A 20,730-nucleotide genomic window follows, 5' to 3' on the forward strand; every position below is an offset into this window, starting at 1 on the left:
ATAATTGAAACTTCTACAATAATTCCAACAAATTTCACAAAATCGGAGGAGATATCAATGACTGAAGGAATTGGCATTACAATCAATATCGGCGCACCTAGTACAAACTTGAACACCTCGAAAGACTCTAATACAGGCGTGACCTTAAAGGTTAAATCTTTTAATAAAGATTCTAAGCAGAACAAAACATATGAGTCATCTCATAAGAATCTAAATGAACCTGACATCGAAAAAGACAAGTCAAACAGTATGTTCATAAACCATAAAAATCTATCAATTTTAAGGGCCGAAACTGGCAGCCGAAATGACACGAAAAGTAATAGTAAAAAGAACGGTCCAGACATAATTGATTTGTTGATACCAGCATTAGATGAAATTCTTTTTGGCAAACATCAGCTTCCACCTGGCTTTGATTTGATTGATCCTAGTTATTTGCCGTTAGACGATGACAACCAGATTCCTCAGAACTCAAAAGCCAATCAATTGACGAATTCTGACCAAAAATTGGCTTCAGCTACTGGTACTTTGCCAGTTCAGAAAAACAAAAACTCTGAGAAATTGCCAGAACTACTATCTGACGAAAACTACATGAATGAACTCGACTTAGATAATGGTGACGGAAATCTTACAAACACAAATCTTCAAAACCAGATTGAAATGGTTGAATTTGAGCCTACAATAACCCCACCAATCACAGATTCGAAAACTGACATGATATCAATTTATAATAGTGATAGCACCTCAAAAAGACCATCTAATTTAACTTTGGAAAGCTTGAGCAGCGGTTTAACCTCCACAATCAACATCTCAAATTTGTTGAATGCTGACCAAATTAATACCGGTTATAATAACAAAGGTACTAATTTTCTCAGCAATAAAACCTCAGTGATTAAACCCGATACAAAACCGATTTTTACAAATGAGGGCAATGAACAAACCAATACAAACCCGCAACAACAGACAATAACAACATGGCATGATAGCGAAACATCACCCAACCCCAAAACGGACGTCCCCTCATACGACTTAGCCTCTTTTCAAAATTATCTGGATAACTTTGACCCCGATGCGGAAGTCAATCTGGACCCGGATGAAGATACCCAAAATAATAATGACGCGAAAATTCACTCCATGTTTGAAAAGGTTTCGGGTGAAGGCAGCCGTGAACAGGAAAACCGCACTAAGAACTCACGGAAAGGAAAGAAAAAGAAAAGATTTAAAGAGTTGCTTAATTTTGGCGACAACTCGGGCAACGCTTTTTGGGTAGGTTAACATCATTGTAAAACAATTCAAAAGGGCGTCACTTAAACAGTCTGAAAAAGCTTATCAGAAGTAGGTCTTGAAAACGTTTTTAAATGTCTATTATTCATTGTTTTAACGAGAAATTCAATTTTAACTCCTGAGCACGAAAATTTCGAAAATCTATGCTAGTCTCTCTTCCGCCAAATTTAAGTATTAGGCTATGAAGTTTAGCAAAAATCTACATATAAATTAATTCGAACGGGATGTAGAAAATTTAATTCAAAAGAAAAAAATAGATAACTTTTTGAGATAAAACTTTGAAAGTGCAGTTTAGAGGTTATTATATCATTATCGGATTAAGAACGTTAACTACATATTAATGAACGGAAATTTTTTGCTAGAAAATTCCTCGCAGTGAAGGGTCCAAGACGGAGGAAGAAATGACTATTGGAGCAGATCTCAAAAGGCAACTAACTGAAGGGTCATTCTTCACAAGAAAACTATCCAATGACTCTCATCCGAATCTGGACCAATCAAATCTCAGCAGAAGTACGTCTCAATAGTTATCACCCAAGTTGAGGCCCTGCTCACATGACCGCTGATCAGAGACTCAAAGATCGACATGGTCTCTGATCAGATCGTCCCAAACAATTTTTGAGACATTCTTTTGAACGGATTTTTTTGCTAGGAGAAATAAGCAAACAAAAACATACCGAAGTGTCCAGACCGTAGTGACCTCTGCTGGTCAGACCATTTTTGAGCCCACGCCTGTGCATCGTGCGCTCAAATTAATTGCTCTAGAAAAGTCTTCAAGCGCACGAGAGATTATGTTACTGTCAAACTCTTATGTCGAAAAACAGAAGTCAAGTTAGAAAAGAAAGCAGAAAAAATTCAAGTCATGAACAAATTTTCTTCGGCTAAACAAACATAGCCGGTAGTATACTGGAAAAAACTAAAAAAGTCGCGTAATACAAATTATAAACTGACTTTACCTAAACAAACACCAAAAAAGAAACTGAAAAAAAATTAATTGACTAAAAAAACAAAAGGAATTGTTCTAAAAACGCTAAAACAATTTTCAATTGTTAGTTAAGGCATTTGCATAGGTCTGGGAGGGGTGGCGAGGCGTGGATGGGGAAGGTGTAGGTAGGCCGGGGAAGGTAAGGGAAAGAAGGGGAGATATGGCTGCGTGTGTGGGGGTGGTGGTAAGTAGGAAGGTATGTAGAGGGGTTAGTAGGTAGTTAGGTTGATGGGAGGGTCTGAAATTTGAATAGAGGAGGGAGTGTTTTGGTAAGAAAAATTATAATAACGATATTTGGACCTTGATTAATACCCGCAATTCCGAATTACAATGTTAGAGTCTAGGCTACTATTTAAATCTAGTTAAATTCATTGCTGAAAAAGAGAAACCAACGTTATAAAACAGAAGTCAACTTATAAAAATCACTCAAAATAGAAGTTGTGAACCAACTTGCTTCAGCTAATAACCCAGAGCTAGTAGACAACGGGAAACAATTCGAAGAGGGAAGGTAGTTAGGCATGTAGCTAGTACTGGGAGTAGGGACTGTTATGGGATTAGAACTTCTCAAAATTGCTTCTTTACCATGATGTTTACTCTCATTTCCTAATTACTCCAGGTTAGAAACTAGGCTACAGTTTAAATCCAAGGTTCGAAAACAGACGTCAACGTTCTAAAACAAAGAAGTCCTTTTTCAAGTTACCAACAAATTTGCTTCATCTAAAATAACCTACAGAATACTATTACTCTTCTTCGAGTCGTTAAAACTGTAGAATATCAAAACTCAAAAAACAGAGAAATCGCTAATAATAGTTTCTCTCAATAAAAGCATTCTTTGAGAACGGAAACCTCTTAAAAACAAAAATGGAACTTGGACTGCTTTCTTAAGATATCAAATTCTGCTTGAAAAATATTCTCATGGCATTAAAAAGCAGAATTCTGAAAAACTTTGAAAATTTGATCCCAAATCAGTTCAGTTATCTTTTGCAATAATTCAGAAAGGAGGCGCTACCAGTGGTAGTGCACATTGTCTGCATTTTCTTTTGATTTTTGCAGTCTTGTCAGAACAGAAATTTGCAAATCTTTCTTTGAGATTTTGAACATTTCTAGATATTTGTGCACGCTATGTCCACATTTGACGAATTAGCGGTTAGCAGTTCCAATAAAAAAGGTAACAGTTTTGTTTCTTGCAATTTTTCCTTAAAGCGGATTATTTTTTTCTGCTTGAAAATTTTTTTTCATTAACTGTACCGACTGCACAGAAATTCCGATAGCTCAATGATTATAAGAAATTCATATAAATTTAACGTTTTAAAAATTACAGCAAAGGAGGTAAAAAAGGTGGCATTTACAGTTGGTCTCCAAATCTCCAATTCATGCTAGCGAAACGTCATATTTTTTATACCAAAAATTGAACAAACTATGAATTTCAAGTGATGCGTGCGTGGGTCGAACTATGAATTTTTACCACTGATCATATTGGACCTTGCTATGCCAAACGTAGACACATGTGACCCGTTTTCTTGATGCATAGACCGAATCTTGCCTCTCCTGTGACTCGTCAGATTTCGGTCAATTCTAATTTTGAATTTATCAGATTTGGATTAATTTTGATTTTGAAATTTTACCTATTTCGGTCAATTTTGTTTTTGCTTTCTAGATTGAGTTTCCATGCTTGTGATATTTTAGGACAAAGCGATCAAGTTTCATCCATGTTTGGATTCGTAACCAGACAAATGTTCCGACTTTGGCACGGTTTCTGGTCGCGTAAGTGTCAGAACAGTCAAAAGTTTTTCATCTCACACGAGGAGAGATGTCGCTTCCATCTAGATGGGGAGGACTTCCAATTTAATCGGAAACAACTAGACAAACTCATGAACGCCACTGCTCAGCAAACAGGTAAAAAAAAGTGAAGACAAACAAATGATTTAAGTGGCATAGTTACAGCGCCATTTTTGGTTCGGATTAATTCAATTTACTTGTTTTCACCGTGAATTCAAAAATTCCGCCTTTACCTTTTGTACTTCTTACCGTTTTTTCACGGTTTTCACGCTTAAAAATCGGCGAAATAGCCGTGGTAAAACTTTGTTTTCCACCTGCTTTTAGTGGTGATAACCTCGAACCGGGTGAGTATTATTGGAGTTGATTTCAGCAATAGCGAAAGAGAAAGCTAGTTGGTCAACTTTGAGGCTCATCTTCAATGTCCTCTCTCTTCGACTGTTTCGATTCTGGAGGACTTATTGGGAAACACAGTGTACCTCAAGCAAGCAATTCTTCAATAACCACTTCGCCAGATGTACATACCACGTGAACAAATACAACGAGCATAAGGAATAAGAAAACACCAATTTGAGCTGTAATTTAATCCTCTCAAATTATAGAACACATCATAGAGCTGAGTAGACCAAAATTTGACATTAAAATGAAAAATACCTCAAAAGATTTTGAACAAAGATTTCGCTAATTTCTTCATCTTTCAAACTTGACGGTGGATGTTTACATCAATGGACTGAAATCCGGTTGTCAGTTTCCCCTCACAAAAAGGTGTAGTGGTATTGCACGAATAACCTGAAAATTTCTGGCAAAATTATTTTTTTTATAACAGTTCGACATTCTCAGTCAGACTCCTACCCTTTTTGTATAATCTTGAATGGTTCTTGGAAATATCAACTATTTTCGACTTAAATGAGCTCGTTGATAAATGGTATGGTTTCACGAGCAAGATCATTTCGTGAGAGTTATCTCGAGTGATATTGAAGGAATCGGGTGTCTCACACGAGATTTTAAGCGACAGATTTTTTTAAAAACGGGCACCCAAAATAATTGCTCAGGATTTATAACTTATAAAAAAATGAAAGTTAGGCGTAAATTGAAATACAGGCCGACTTTAGACCACAAACCATGCGTAAAACACAATTCTTTACAACGTTTTCTGGAAAGATTGTATCAAAAGTTTAAAGATATAAACGCAGCTCAAATTGGTCTTTCGCACAGCAACTGGAGCAACTAAAACATTTGGCAGACGTGAACAAAATGTATAAGAGCATCAGTTTCCAGATTCCACTCGTCAACTCAGTTTCTCAACAATTCTCAAACTCACAAACGAAAAACAATAATGGAATCAATGTTGGAACAAAGAACAGCGGTAAACAAACAAAAAACAACAACAAAAAACAACACAAAAACAGTAGAAAAAAGAAACACAAAGGCAGAAAAAACAAAAACAAAAACAGCAACAACAACAACAACAACAACAACAACAACAACAACAACAACAACAACAACAACAAATACAACAATCCCAAGAACAACAACGTTAACATTCACAACTACAATAAAAACTATTCAAATCAAAATTTCAACCAAATGCTAAATTCGAACTACAAAAACAACCTAACAGGGAGAATTTTAAAAAAGAAAGGGAAAACTAGTCAGCCTATCATAGTACGTGGTGCAACAAATCCAACTGCAAATTCAGTGGATGCAATTGCAGAAGCAATTCAGGGAATGGCCAATCAGAATAACAGGAAGAGTGGGGATAAAGATCATGCACAAAATAAGGAAGAAGGTTTAAAACGGCAACAAAACACAGAAAACAATGATCAAAACTATGTCAGCCAACAAAATCAAAATGGAGTACCAGAACAGCAAAATGTAATCCAGCAAACCCGCAACGGCAACCGAAACGACAAGAAGTCTAAAAAAGTTGGATCCTTTTTTAAATCTTTAAAAAAGAAAAATGGCAAGAACAAATGGAACAACCAAAACAATCATGAAACTCAAAACCTAGGCAATCAAAATAATAATCAGGAAAGTAGCAATGCTAACGAGGGTTTCCAACCGAACGATAACTCAAATGGAGGAACTTTTAAAACTTCAAATTTACCAGCAAGCGGGGGCGAAAATGAAGATGACACAAATTCACAGCAAACAGGCGAAGGATCGAATAGTAACTATGGAAACGGGCAAAATATTGATCAAACTAATCAAGGATCAAATCCCTCAGAAAGTGGCCATGAAAATAGCGATTACGAAAGCAGTAATACTAATAATCAGAACAACGGTGGAGATGACAATAATGATAATGGAAACGGCAACCAGCAAAATGGAAATGGGAGCTTTAATAGCAACGGAAACGAACATAACGCTGACGGAAAATTGGGTCGATTTAAAAATAAATTACAGTCCGGTACGAAAGATGGAAACAACAATAACAACTATCAAAACCTGAACAACTATCAGAACCTGAACAACAATCCCAATGAACAAACCGATAATTCAGGTAGGTAATTTATCGAAAATATCGATTAATTCATTCTTAGTTTTCCCTTTTTTCAAATTTGCATAAGATAAGGCCGAGCGTAATTTTGAAACCCATAGTAGCGAATAGGTATTGTGGATAGCATTGACTTTTTCTGCAAACTTAATACAAACCATTGATAATGAAAAAATCACGCATCAATTTGTTCACATCCATATTAATTAGACACAAATTCAGATGTTTTTTTTTCACTAGCGCTTAGTAATGATTTTCTTAAAACTGGCGAGTAATCAGAGTATAAACTAAGATCAGAATTAAGCAATTGTAACTCAGGTAATGATGACAATAATAATGGCAATGGACAAAATAATGAGGTTTCGGGAAAAGATTCGAGTAACCGAGGAACAGTCAATAGTGAAAGCGGTAGCAACGCCAATGATGACAACTCTAATGGCGGCGAAGAAGCCAGCCCTGGTGTCGTCAACAACAACAACAATGAAAACAACAACAACAATAACAACAATGAAAACAACAACAACAATCATCACCCACCACACAGGCAACCTGGACAGTCGGTGCCAAAAGGAACATCACAAGAACAGGTTAGTTGCTTTAAAGTGAAACAAAACTTGATACTCTTTGCCAAGATATTTAAGATCTTGTCACGAAAGAAACTTAACTGTCACAATTTGACTAGAGGAACTTTACTGACATTTTTATAATCTTATTAACGCTTGCTAAATCTTAATTCTTGAATCTTAAATCTTTAATTCGTTTCTCGAACTCCAAAACATGAGATATATCGTTATGACCCTGCAGATTCTTGCCTGTTAATGTTAAGACTTCATTTCTTAAGTTTCTTGCAAGAAAATTACACGTTCGCTCTTAGCAGGAAACTTTCCGAGATAGTATCAAGATTGACAAGTTTTATCATGTACTTATCAATGTGCGATAAGTTTCGTTTCACTGTGTTTGTCCTCATAACGCGCACCAGAGTACATGAATAACCGACAATTTGCTTCAGAACTGTCTAAGTATTAATGCTAAAATATTATATTATTTACGATGAATTTGTTAACAATTGTAATAAAAATAGCGGCAACTTAACATAATACTAGATTAATACACAATAGTTGCACATAAAACTACAATTGTAATTGTTTCGACCCCACTTTTAGTGGAATGGGGATGGCAGTGAGTGGTATCAGCGAGGTTTAAAGTTTTGTGATTGTTACTATATTCAACATTTTCGTATTTTAGTAGTTATGAGGCGATAACATGGCTATCATTGGCATCATCGTTTTTGTAGCGTTGAAAAGTTTTGGATTTAGAAAGATTTTTATTTTTTGAGCGATATTTTTTCACATGCATCAGGTGCGATACATTTTCATGTGCTTCTGTCATCGCTTTTCTTCTCATTAATTTCTAGCGAAGTATATTGAAGAAGATGCATGTGGATGATGATGCAGATATACTTTTGATTGCAATGGTCTGTGGGCAACTAATGATTTTTTGACTTTGACACCATGTATTTCATTCTGTTTTAAATTTGATTTAATTGAAAGTTGTAAAATAATATAAATTGTGGCCCTTTTGTGCTTCGTTACTGAGCATCAAAACTGATAGTCTGATTGAAGTTCCAAAAAGGTCTAAACACAAGATTTTCAGTTAATAGTTGATGGTGTTGAACACTTTGGATCTTACTCGAGCTGACCATAATCATTGCTTTTTTTCTGTATCATCTTAACTTATCGGTAGCTAATGCACTAAAAGTCTCATTGATTGCGATAGTGACAAAAAAGTTTCTATTAGTTTATAGCTATCCATTGAAGTGTTCACGTGCATCAGGTGCGATACATTTTCTTTTCACGTGCTTCTGTCACCGCTTTTCTCATTAATTGCTAGCAAAGTATATTGAAGAAGATGCATGTGGATGATGATGCAAATATACTTTTGATTGCAATGGTCTGTGGGCAACTAATGATTTTTTGACTTTGACACCATGTCTTTCATTTTGTTTTAAATTTGATTTAATTCAAAGTTGTAAATTAATGTAAATTGTGGCCCTTTTGTGCTTCGTTACTGAGCATCAAAACTAATAGTCTGATTGAAGTTCCGAAAAAGGTTTAAACATAATATTTTCAGTTAATAGTTGGTGGTATTGAACACTTTGGATCTCACTCGAGCTGACCATAATCATTGCTTTTTTTCTGTATTATCTTAATTTATCGGTAGCTAGTGCACTAAAATTCTCATTGATTGCGATAGTGACAAAAAAGGTTTTTTTATTAGTTTGAGTTTATGGCTAACCATTGAAGTGTTCATGGGTTAAAAAGGAAGCACATGCGATAATACGTCTTGCTTTTATTAGATAGCTAAACATAGATATGTATTTGACGCTATTTGATTTCGTATAGTTTTGAACGTTTTTGAGTTTTGTCCTTATTTGTTTTCCTGTATAGTGCCTTATCACTTATGATGGCTAGAGACCGGTTCGATAATTGCCTTTCTAAAGAGGTAAAGGGACATTTTTGGGCTTAGAAGTTTGATATTTAACAGTTAATAACCTTTGTTTCAAAAATATTAAAATGTCTAGTCTTTTGTTTCATCTTTTGTACATTGAATGCCTGTCCAACTATATCTCAATAACCATAAGTTCTAGCAGTTCCTTACTGAAATACATGTGCATATAGAGAGGTGTTTTAGTTTCCTTTTTAATTTTTTTATTTTGTATTCTATTTTTTGTTTGTTGTTGACATGTCTCTTAGTCTCAACAGTGCCAAGCCTTATCAGCCTTCTTATGCAAGTTAAATCAAATTAACTAGTGAAGAGATCTTGTAAATAATTCCACTAATCGAAAACTGCTGATAATTTTTTGAAATCCAAATTAAATATGCGGTTATCCACTTTTATTACAGTTGGTTTTGTTACTTTCTTTCTTAGTAAAACTATAGATTGATGTCTGCTTTCTTCTTAGCTTAATACGTAAATGAAGATCTCAACGCACCGCGTTTTTGTCAATTTTGGAACCATTAACTCAAAATTGATTTTTGGTCACACATCATTTTAATTCTCGTGTTATACGAAAATTTGTTTTAATTTTTTTTTTACAAAAAACGGCACCAATATTTCCTCATTTCATGTCTTTCGGATTTTTTTTGCACAATTGGTTGTTTAAGATATAATAAGCAATTTGTTAAACCAATCGAGTGACTTGCGGAGTTCCATAAGAGGCAAACATGATTTAGATGACTCCTGGCTTACCTTGTCATTATCCCGGCCGGCTGACCATTATTTATCGCGTTCTCAAATTAGATTTATAGTCAGAGAAATTGCGACAAGATATTACAGCAATAAATGGTAAAAAACGCGACAGTCTCTCCTTTTTATTCAGTAAAAAGCACAGTCCTGGAATGATGAAAGTGGTGACGTATGAAACTCTTGGCAAGCAGATTTTTGAAAAAAAATTGATTTTCTTTATCTTGCCCAGAGGTGAAATAAACAATCATACATTAAAACACTGATACACAACACACAAACAGTGATACACCACACGCTCGTACACACACACACACACACACACACACACACACACACACACACACGCACGCACACGCACACACACACACACAAACGCACGCACACGCACAAACCGCGCACAAACCAGCGAACTACATGTACTCAAACACAAAAAAAAAATTGCCTAAGACCAGAATCCTCATTATCCTGGGGTATCAGTTATCTAGCAGCAGATAGCAAAAATGGTTTTTCAAAGCCTTCAACAAAACTTAAAAACGAAAGCAAATGATAACAGATGACAAAAAACTTGTCCCGTGAAGTCTTCCCTCATTAATCAGCAAAAAAACATATCTACGCAGTTTCTATTTCAACACACTCCGTTATTTTCAATCAAACACCTTACACAATTTTACTTCGGCAATTTTTTCTATTCAAACATGTAAATTTTACACATATAACCAAAAACAAATATAACCAAAAACAAATATAACCAAAAACAAATATAACCAAAACAAATATAACCAAAAACAAATATAACCAAAAACAAATATAACCAAAAACAAATATAACCAAAAACAAATATAACCAAAAACCAATTTACATGTTAATCTATATAATTGAAATCACTTAGTATCAATTGTAAAAAAAATACGGAAAATTAATTTTTCATGTTGTTTGGCTGTTCGTTGTTACGATTTCGAATCCCGCCATTTTTTGCCGGGTTTTGTGTCCAAGGGGATTTTGTCTTCAACAAACCTTAATATAAATAATGCTGAAATGCAATGCTCCATATAAAATGTATGATCTATTTGCAGTCATTGTCAAACTTAGACCGCAGAGGAGATACCAAGACATCATCGTTAGCCAAACGTGCAAAACCCGTTCGCAAACATCACAAAAGACACCAGCTGGTCAAGAGTTTGATCCATTCCCGGAAATATAACAGGAAAGAGATGGAAAAGGGTGCCAGCGAGAATGAGAAAAGAGATTGGAATTATGTTCCTCCTTCAAAAGTTACCATGGCTACCACTGCAGTTCCATCTAATCAAACGAAAGGTAAAAAATTGACATCACACAGACTATACTATTTTTCAAACATAACGAAATCAACAATTATGAGTTGTGATGTACAGGTCGTAAAATGTAACCCCCATATTGCAAGAGATACAAATTACATTTCAAAAAACTAACTTTGAAAATTTTCCGCTGTATTCAAAAAAATTTACAAAAAAATAAACTAAGTATTTGCGGTCAAAGCTTCGTTTAATCAACCGTTAGGATAAGCTGGATTTTTGAAGCTCCCTTATGTATCTTAAAAGGGCACTTCAATTAAAACCACTACAACTGCCCGGCAGAAAATCCTCACACGCAGAAGGCAGAAAATCTTTACACTTTGACCAGGACTTGCAACCAATAATGAACCTCTTTATCAAACTTACTCAGCACTATGAAGAAAATGATAAAATCAACGAACAAGATTTATTTTGGTGTTTCACAACAGGAGAGAAACATAGAAAAGAGTCATCAAAAAGGAAACAGTACCTAAATATTTTGCGAATTTAGTCAACGTTTTTATTGACAAAAGCGAATTGTAAAAATAAATTATTTTTCAACAAATCTCTTTAGTCGCTTTAGATTGTTTTCTTGTAAACTGATAATGTTTCTATTGCTGAAAAACTAAACTAGCCAAAACCCGCGAGACAATAAATAATAATAGCAACCAAAATTTAGCTGTGATTGCTTTGTAGACCAGTAGTCTCAAAATACCAAGATAAAAAACTAAAAATTGAGACAAAAGCTCCGGTTTTTCAACTAATTACTTTGCTGTTATATTTTACATTGATTTTGAGGCACCGATTCTAAAAGTTTCCCCAAACCTCAAATAACCTTTAATAACAACAAGGTATCCTTAACCGATCCTAACTCATCCAATAAAAAGCGCGCCAAAGTTAATAAGTTAATTGAGAGTCGTTATAGTTGTTTAGGTCATTTTGACCAAAAGATATTTCCTCGAATGAACGAGAAAAAAACGCTTTGCAACAAGAGTTGAAAATGTTACGCTACGCACGCAACTGAGTCTAGAACAAACAAATAGGCTCGGCAATGTGCGTACATAATGTTCCGACCACCAAAAAACTAAATGATATCGAAAACATAAAAATCGTTCAATAAACCACTAATGTAATACCAAAAGCCACCCTAGAGGGCCGATCAAGCTTGTTGTTATTATGACTACTAAATAGACAATAAAAAAATGAAAAAAAAAACATTAATTACGACTAAAACTTGATCAAAAAAATCATAAACGTGAAGTCGCTCAGATAAAACGTAAACAAACAAATTTTTGAAAAATAATAATTAGTTCAAAGTGATTAATATAATAAGATTATCTGCGCAATGTCAAAGCCAATGGGATCTACCATTAAGGTAATTTTTTTAAAAGTTTAAAAAGTAAACTAAAATGCTTTAAAATGTACAAATATAAAATCTCAAAAATTTTATGAAATCTCGAAGTATCAGTAGTAACAAAGCCGAGAAACAAATGGTCGAAACTAACACCGTTAAAATGATTAAATTATAGCTTACTGGAAACGGGTTGTGACCTGCTTTACATACACTAAGCTACAAATCGAACGAAAAACAAGTCTAATAAGGTTGCTAAACCTCTGGTTTGGTTGCAGCACCCCAGGAAGCCAATTGGGTCTGTTATTATTGAGACCAAGTCACCAGACTACAAAATTACAACAAATACGGGCAGAAGCCAAACGTTCACAAATAACTTTACGACACGAGTGTTCAAGGCACTATAATTATAAAATGTTAGCTGCAAGAACTGTAAATCATCATTTGCTTCTCATCGGCACATCACCCGGCCTGCCTTAAAAAAACTACGTAGAAATGAAAATAAAAAATATCAAAAACTGAAAAGTAAAGAAATCTTAAAAAATGATATGAAACTAAATGGTCGAAGCCATCAGGCAAAACATATAGCCAAACAAAAAATAATGTTTGCATCTACAAAAGTAATTGAGACTTCCTATTAGTAAGATTGAGTTTTATGGTGACAAAAACGAAAGCACAAAGGAGACATGTAAAAAATTCTTTTTTAATGTTTATTTGAAAGTCATTAAAATATCTGCAAACAGAAATCTTTAAATAGGTTAGGTTGGGAAAGCAATTGAGACCCATCATTGTCAGGTATATTTCGTAAAACAACAAAAACAAAGACAAACTCAGGCAAAATTGAAAAAAAAACATAGCTGGCAGATTGTCAGAAAATAGCCGCAATAGATTTGTAGATCGGCAGTCTAAAAAAACAGTAAAAAAGACAGAACAAAAAAATTGTCTTTTCATTGAAGGCTGATCTGTTATATTTTGATTAAAAATCTGTATAAGTTATTGCTGCCTCTATTAGCTGATCTCAAATAACCTTCATTTAGAGTAACACACACCCATTTGACCTTATCTATTTGAAATAAAGTAAATAAAAGTCAATTTCAAAGTGAGGAAGTCATTTTTTTGAGTGAGGTAAGCCAAGTGTGACCACAAATTTAATCACGCGAATGAACAAAAAAACTCGCTCCACTAAGAGCGAAAATGACGTCACGCATGCAATTCAGTTGAAATTGCATAAACGAATGAACAAAAGTGGCTGTGACGTCATATGGTCGTAACAAAAATCATGACGAAATAAAAAAAACCAAGAGAAGGCCAATAATAGCCCCAGCTATCGCTGTGCGGCTATTAACACACCGAATTTTGTTAGAGAACTGTGTATAAGCCTAAAAGCATAAACTGTACAACAAAGGCAATTCGCATGTTCAGATACGCATTTTTCAACGCTGTACAGTTTTCTAACCATGCTTTCTTTCAATAGGACCTGTCAATAATGTGGTAATTTGACAAGGAAACAAAATGAACTTCTAAGATATACAATTATGCTCAAAAATCGAAAAACTCTTAGTGTCAAAACCAAGAAATCATTAGTTAGATATAAAACCGTCACAGAAAATAATTTATAACTGAAAACGGATCGCCGCCTGTTTTTACTTAGACTACGACAGAAATTGAGAGAATTATGATAAAATAGTGGCAAAGTCGAAAAATTCCCTGGCTTTTTCTTAAAACAAATAAACTGTAAGTCATAAGAGACGAAAGATAACAGCTGAAAGCATTGTCTAGGTCCACTTATACCTGCTAAAAAACTCTTTGATTGGGGAGATTAAGTATTGAACTGCAAAAAGTATAACAGATGAAAACAAAACATAAGAAGTCCATAAAAATTTACGAAAACAATTAAAATAATTAAAACATAGCTGGCAGATTGCCAGAAAATAGCCGCAATAGCTTCGTAGATCCGCAGTTTTAAAAAACAGTAAAAAAAACACTAAAAAAATTCGTCTTTTCATTGAAGGCTGATATGTTATATTTTGATTTAAAATCTGTTTAAGTTATTGCTGCCTCTATTAGCTGATCTTAAATAACCTTCATTTAGTGTGACACACACCCATTTGACCTTATCTCTTTGAAATAACGTAAATAAAAGTCAATTTCAAAGTGAGGAAGTCATTTTTTTGAGTGAGGTAAGTCAAGTGTGACCACAAATTTAATCACGCGAATGAACAAAAAAACTCGCTCCACTAAGAGCGAAAAATGACGTCAAGCATGCAATTCAGTTGAAATTGCATAAACGAATGAACAAAAAGTGGCTGTGACGTCATATGGTCGTAACAAAAATCATGACGAAATAAAAATAACCAAGAGAAGGCCAATAATAGCCCCAGCTATCGCTGTGCGGCTATTAACACACCGAATTTTGTTAGAGAACTGTGTATAAGCCTAAAAGCATAAACTGTACAACAAAGACAATTCGCATGTTCAGACACGCATTTTTCAACGCTGTGCATTTTTCCAACCATGCTTTCTTTCAATAGGACCTGTCAATAATCTGGTAATTTGACAAGGAAACAAAATGAACTTCTAAGATATGCAATTACGCTCAAAAATCGAAAAACTCGTAGTGTCAAAACTAAGAAATCATTAGTAAAAATAAAACCGTCACAGACATTAATTTATAACAGAAAACGGATCGCCGCCTGTTTTTACTTAGACTACGACGGAAATTGAGAGAATTATGATAAAATAGTGGCAAAGTCGAAAAATTCCCTGGCTTTTTCTTAAAACAAATAAACTGTAAGTCATAAGAGACAAAAGATAACGGCTGAAAGCATTGTCTAGGTCCACTTATACCTCCTAAAAAACTCATTGATTGGGGAGATTAGGTATTGAACTGCAAAAAGTTTAACAGATGAGAACAAAACATAAGAAGTCCATAAAAATTTACGAAAACAATTAAAATAATTAAAACATAGCTGGCAGATTGCCAGAAAATAGCCGCAACAGCTTCTCAGATCCGCAGTCTAAAAAAACAGTAAAAAAAGACTAAAAAAATTCGTCTTTTCATTGAAAGCTGATATGTTATAGTTTGACTAAAAATCTGTTTAAATTTTTGCTGCCTCCATTAGCTGCTCTCAAATAACCTTCATTTAGAGTGACACACACCCATTTCACCTTATCTCTTTGCATTTAAGTAAATAAAAGTCAATTTCAAAGTAAGGACGTCATTTTGAGAGTGAGGTAAGTCAAGTGTAACCAAACACTAAGAGCGAAAAATGACGTCACACACGCACTTCAGTTGAAATTGCATGAACGAATGAACAAAACGCAGATTTGAAGAGGTTGTGGGGTCATATGGTCGTAACAAAAATTGCGAAAAAAACAAAAACCAAGAGAAGGCCAATAATAGCGCCACTTATCGCTGTGCGGCTCTTAAACAAACACCCCATTAAAATCTAAAATTTTTAACCATAGGATCAAGAGTGAGATTAAGATCAGCCCGGATACTGCCGCGAGGCTAAGAAAATACTCATTTATTCAAATGTGTGCGAACTAGATCAATTTTTATAGAAAATTTTCCAGTATATCAAAAATAAGTAATACATTTTGTATAATTACCGAAATTAAATTTGCGAAAAACAGGCAAAATTATAATTCAAGAGAACTCATAAAGCCAATAGGAGTACAACTAGCTCTCGTTTTGAGCTTACGAAGAAACGACCGCAGTTTTAAGCTGTCTATTTCCAGCAATTTTAATGAAAGAAGGCTAAAAACGCATACTTAGTCCCATTTTTGACGAAGTCAGATTTTGAAAAGTGTAGCATACATTCTAGCCAAAAAACTCGGATTGAACAATTCAGCAACCCTCTTCTAAATTTAAAGGTAAAATCAATAACACAACCGTAACAACTTAAACATATTTTAGCAAAATTGACAAAAATTTGGTCAAAAGAACGACGTTGTTTTTATGTGAATAAAAACAACAGAATATCGTCTACTATTCACAAAAAAAACCCTCGATAACTCCCTGTAAAAAGCTAAAATAAAGAAAAAATTGTAATTCCATATTCTGCGCTGGACAAGCTTTCTAATGATACTACTCACAACTCTCTACGATGATTATATCGATCGGCCAAAATCGACTGAAAAAAACCATTCGAGCATATAGTTCCTCCCCCCACTAAAGTGGGTCGGAACATTAAAGAGATTTGAAGTGCGCATGAAGCCCCAATACGCAACATTTCTGAGCTATCTTTTTCACAACAAATAAGCAATCAATTAAGTAGCACATGAATTACACCTATTTCACAAGATTAAATTTTATATTCCGAAGAACTGAAAGCACACAAAAAATATAATCGGGAGTGACATTCCAAAAATGGTTTAAAATTCGTCTATTTATTGCAGATTCATCTCACAGGCGTTGGTAAGCATGTAAAAAAGTCGAACTTCGTTATGTTCTACGTTTGGGTTAAGTAAGTAACATTGCGTTAGTGCTGACAGTTTACTACCTCGAGCCCGTTCCCGAATTATTCGGTTGTTTTTGTCTTCGAGTTTTGTTATTAGAGCAACTGTTTTTTAGACAGATCAGAATACGTTTAATTTTTCCAGATTCGTCTGACCCCCGCAAGCATTGGTCAGTTGGTCGGAAAGTGTTGAACTTTGTAAGTGAGAACATGTTCTACATGTGGCGTAAATGGTGGCTCAACCACTGCAAGGATGTCTCTTTCTACAAAACTCACACAGAGAGATGTCACTTCCATCAAAAGAGAAATCAGACAGCGAAGAACACATCTTCCAATTCAAAAGCTGCAGTCGAGACTGAAGCGTCACACTATCCAAAATTGGTCAAGTTGATTTTCTTTATTTATTTTGAACTATTTTGTAGACAAAATCCCCTTGGACTAACCTAAATTTTCCCGCAATTTTTTGTATATTTTTGGTTTTGCTTACATCTTCATTGCTCGTGCTGACGCTGCTGTGTTTTTTCGTTCAGTTTTGTTGTTTGCGTTTATTTATTTTTATAACTTGCAGCATGCTATTTGTTTGTCTATTGCTAGTTGTCTCAGAGCCGAAATGGCACATTGAATTGATATCGTTTTGGGTTGTGGGAAAACAATAATCTCTCTATTTTTGCTAGATATCAAATGGAAGAGAATCTTATCAACAATCTTCCAAAAAGCTGACGCCGAAATTCGCCAGACCAGCTGCAGCCCAAAACGGAGCCCGATTTCATAATAACAGGCATGACAACTATCCGCAAAAGCTATCAAAGACGCAGGATACAGGTCAGCCTCAAAATAGCAGAAAATACAAGGAGATTTTGGACGCCGTTAGGAAAATTACTGGCTCTGAAATTGGCCAACATCCCACGCAGGATGATTCAACCAATACGAACGCTGGCGGAGCTACTGGATCCGTTGCTAACAAACCCGACTCAGTTGCCATGGAAACAAAGAAACCGTTGCAATCATTGAGCGGACCAGTTACAGCAGAAATGCATAATCCAACTGAACAACCAAATATGGTTCGCCCGAAAAGTGACGAAGCGAAAAACAGTCATAGAAACTCAGACAGCAGTATGTGGCTTAAGATGATAGCCATAATTTTGTTGGCTGTTCTGTTTATAATAACTCTATGTGGGGTATTAGTAGCACACAGAAAAATCTCTAAGAAATTAGAAGAGACAAAACTGCGCAGTCACGCATCGTATCAAAGTTAAAAGAACAGTGGTCGTGGGTAGGGTAAACTTGCAGTTATCTAATAATTTAAAGTTATTAATTTCGTCCATTCAGCCCAAACCTTTGTTTAACTGCAGATTCACTTCTCTCGCAAAAGATAGCACGATTACATCATGCAATGTCAAAGGCAATATGAAAACCTATTTCAATTTAAATGGAGCAAAATTGGTTAAAATGGGGCTTTATCAAATCAAAAAATAACCAATTAGATTCGCGCGAATTGCTCACAAACAAATGACTAGGAATGCGACTTCGTAGAAGCTAGCTTAAGTTTGGTGCAGCTAGTCTTCGTGGGACAAAGGCGAGGCTGAACAGTGCACTTAGATCCTTCAAAAGCTGCTCAGACTTAATACATTCGGGCTTCAACAAGGTATCCGGTTTTGGAGGACGAAAAGTCAAAACAACTCTACGAAAAATTATCAATTAAAAACCCACAAAGACCAGCATGACTCAAATAATGTCTTAAACCTTTGTTTGGGAGCAATTAATATTTATTATATCACCAACCAACGTCAGGCGATTTGCTCTCAACCAACCGACGGTCTTCAGTAGCAGCCAGCTGGTGCTTAGGGATGCTAGCATTAAGGGAGTCAGCGGAGTGGGGGTCAAGCGTGGGGATTGGGTTGGGAGGGCTTAAAGAGGGAGGGTGTATGGGGGAGTCGTGGTAGGGGGAGTGGTTTGGGTTGGGAGGTCTTGATGAGGAGGGTGTACGGGGGAGTCGTGGTGGGGGGATGGGACTAACTCCCAAAATTATTTGTCTCCTCAAAAAAAGTTCGTTGGATCGCATACTTAGAAACTAGTACGCAAAAGGCTTACTAAGGCTTTAATGGAGCTGTTCAATCGCTAAATGCCCTCCGTGCTTCACCTGATTATCATGAGTTGAGGACAAGCGTGAGACGAAAAGTCAGACAAGCCAAAATCGCTTTAACAAGAGACCGCAGTACTAATATAATTGCCACAAAATTCGCTTGAGAGCAATTGATAACAATGATAATCAGAAGCCATGTAAATCCATCAGATCATTTTGAAGTAATCTTAGTTAAGTTTCTCAAATTCCGGGATATATCAAATTCCAGGATATATTCTTTTTAGTTTCAGCGACCAAGCCGTTTGTACTCTTAATCCTCTGAGTGTTAACTGTTGCAATTCACACACTGATTTGGTTTAAGCAATTAAAAAAATCAATACGTTAAACAGTAGCAGTCGAATTTAACTTAGTGGCTTAGTTCGCTATATTACTCCCCGTTCTGTTAATATCTTGAGCTTATATTCTCTTGTTTCGTTCTTGTCTTTTTTCTTGTTCCCAATGGATTTCTAACCAAGTTTATTTGGATCAAAAAGAATTTCCATTTGCAACTACTTCAAAATTTTCCGATTATTTTACATTTCTGCAATCTCTAGTTTCTAAAATTTTTGGAAAAGGATTACATTAAGGTGAATTAACAAGGTTTTTTCTTCCATTATCTTGCAGTATTTGCATTGTATACTATATGTAATTCTTAAAAATAAAAAAAATCAATAATGAATTCATTAAAGGTACACGCAGTTCAGCCATTTTAGGCTTGCTTTATAAACCAAAAACTAGAACCTCGAAAAACTATCAAATGATTGGCAGAAAACGCAAAAAATGTCACACAAGTCAAATTCATCTATTGAGAGATAGAATTACCAAAAAAGTTGTTCTTTATATTCTTGGTGCTTGATCAAATAGTCACAACAAAGATAGATGAAAACCATGAAATAAACAGATTAACATTGGACAAATTGCTCTCGAACGAAGTCTTGAACACCAGTTCAAAGATTTTTTATTGACCAAAAATACTCAACCTAGAATTGCCCTGGAGTAGACTTCCGAAAAAACCTGATCAAAAATTCCCAAAAAAACTACAAGAAATCAAACTGCCGCACAAGAACAAATTCACTATGCAAAAAATAAATTTTGGTTCAAGCGCCCTTTTCACACTAATTCAAAACGCAAGCCACCACTTGCTTTTTCGCTCCACTTTATGTTTCATGTGAACCCGGCTTAAAGCAAAATTAAGTTGGAAGCCTCTGGAATCAGCTTGACGTAAAACATAACTTTGACCGCTTTTAATTAACATAACTCAATAACGTCGGACGAATTGCTCTCAAACTACTGAAGAGGAGTTGGTTTTGGTAATAACTAGTTTAGCTTAATAGGGAGCTTAGCCTCGCCAGGTAGATATGGGGGGGGCAGAAAAAGAGTAAAATTCCCAAACTGACCTTCAAGCCATGGAGTTATTTATATAAACATCCTCGGGAGTTTTGGTGAAATGTAGTACTTAGAGACTAGCAGAGCTTTAGGAGCACTGAACATGCATTTAATTCCCACGGACTTGCAGTACTATCCTTTTTTTATGTCAAAAAGTCAAAACATCTGACGAAAAATTGTTCCAGCGGGTAGGTGGAAATAGACCAACAGGATTTAAATACTCGAGTCGTAGAAAATACAGCGCCCCAATACAATTTATATTTTTGGGTATTTAAAAAACCACGATGAGACCAATAATAGCCTCGCTATCAAAAAAGAG

General features: G+C 35.2%; 1 protein-coding gene across 1 annotated transcript; it reads left to right on the plus strand.

Annotated features, from left to right (window-relative positions):
- Positions 1 to 5,293: 5,293 nt before the first annotated feature.
- Positions 5,294 to 18,278, plus strand: LOC142352856 (uncharacterized). The gene is made up of 5 exons (XM_075405011.1): positions 5,294 to 6,542; positions 6,855 to 7,123; positions 10,856 to 11,096; positions 17,049 to 17,284; positions 17,578 to 18,278. Exons 1-5 carry the CDS (start codon positions 5,294 to 5,296, stop codon positions 18,157 to 18,159), a joined length of 2,577 nt encoding a protein of 858 aa, XP_075261126.1. The 3' UTR covers positions 18,160 to 18,278.
- Positions 18,279 to 20,730: the final 2,452 nt, after the last annotated feature.

The sequence above is a fragment of the Convolutriloba macropyga genome, chromosome 14 (genome assembly GCF_964194025.1).
Source record: "Convolutriloba macropyga chromosome 14, txConMacr16.3, whole genome shotgun sequence".
Lineage (NCBI taxonomy): Eukaryota > Metazoa > Xenacoelomorpha > Acoela > Convolutidae > Convolutriloba > Convolutriloba macropyga.

Coding starts and splice junctions, on each gene's coding strand:
- LOC142352856 (XM_075405011.1), top strand. CDS start 5,294: ATGTATAAGAGCATCAGTTTCCAGATTCCACTCGTCAACTCAGTTTCT. Junction 6,543..6,854: donor TGAACAAACCGATAATTCAG/GTAGGTAATTTA, acceptor ATTGTAACTCAG/GTAATGATGACAATAATAAT. Junction 11,097..17,048: donor TCCATCTAATCAAACGAAAG/GTAAAAAATTGA, acceptor TAATTTTTCCAG/ATTCGTCTGACCCCCGCAAG.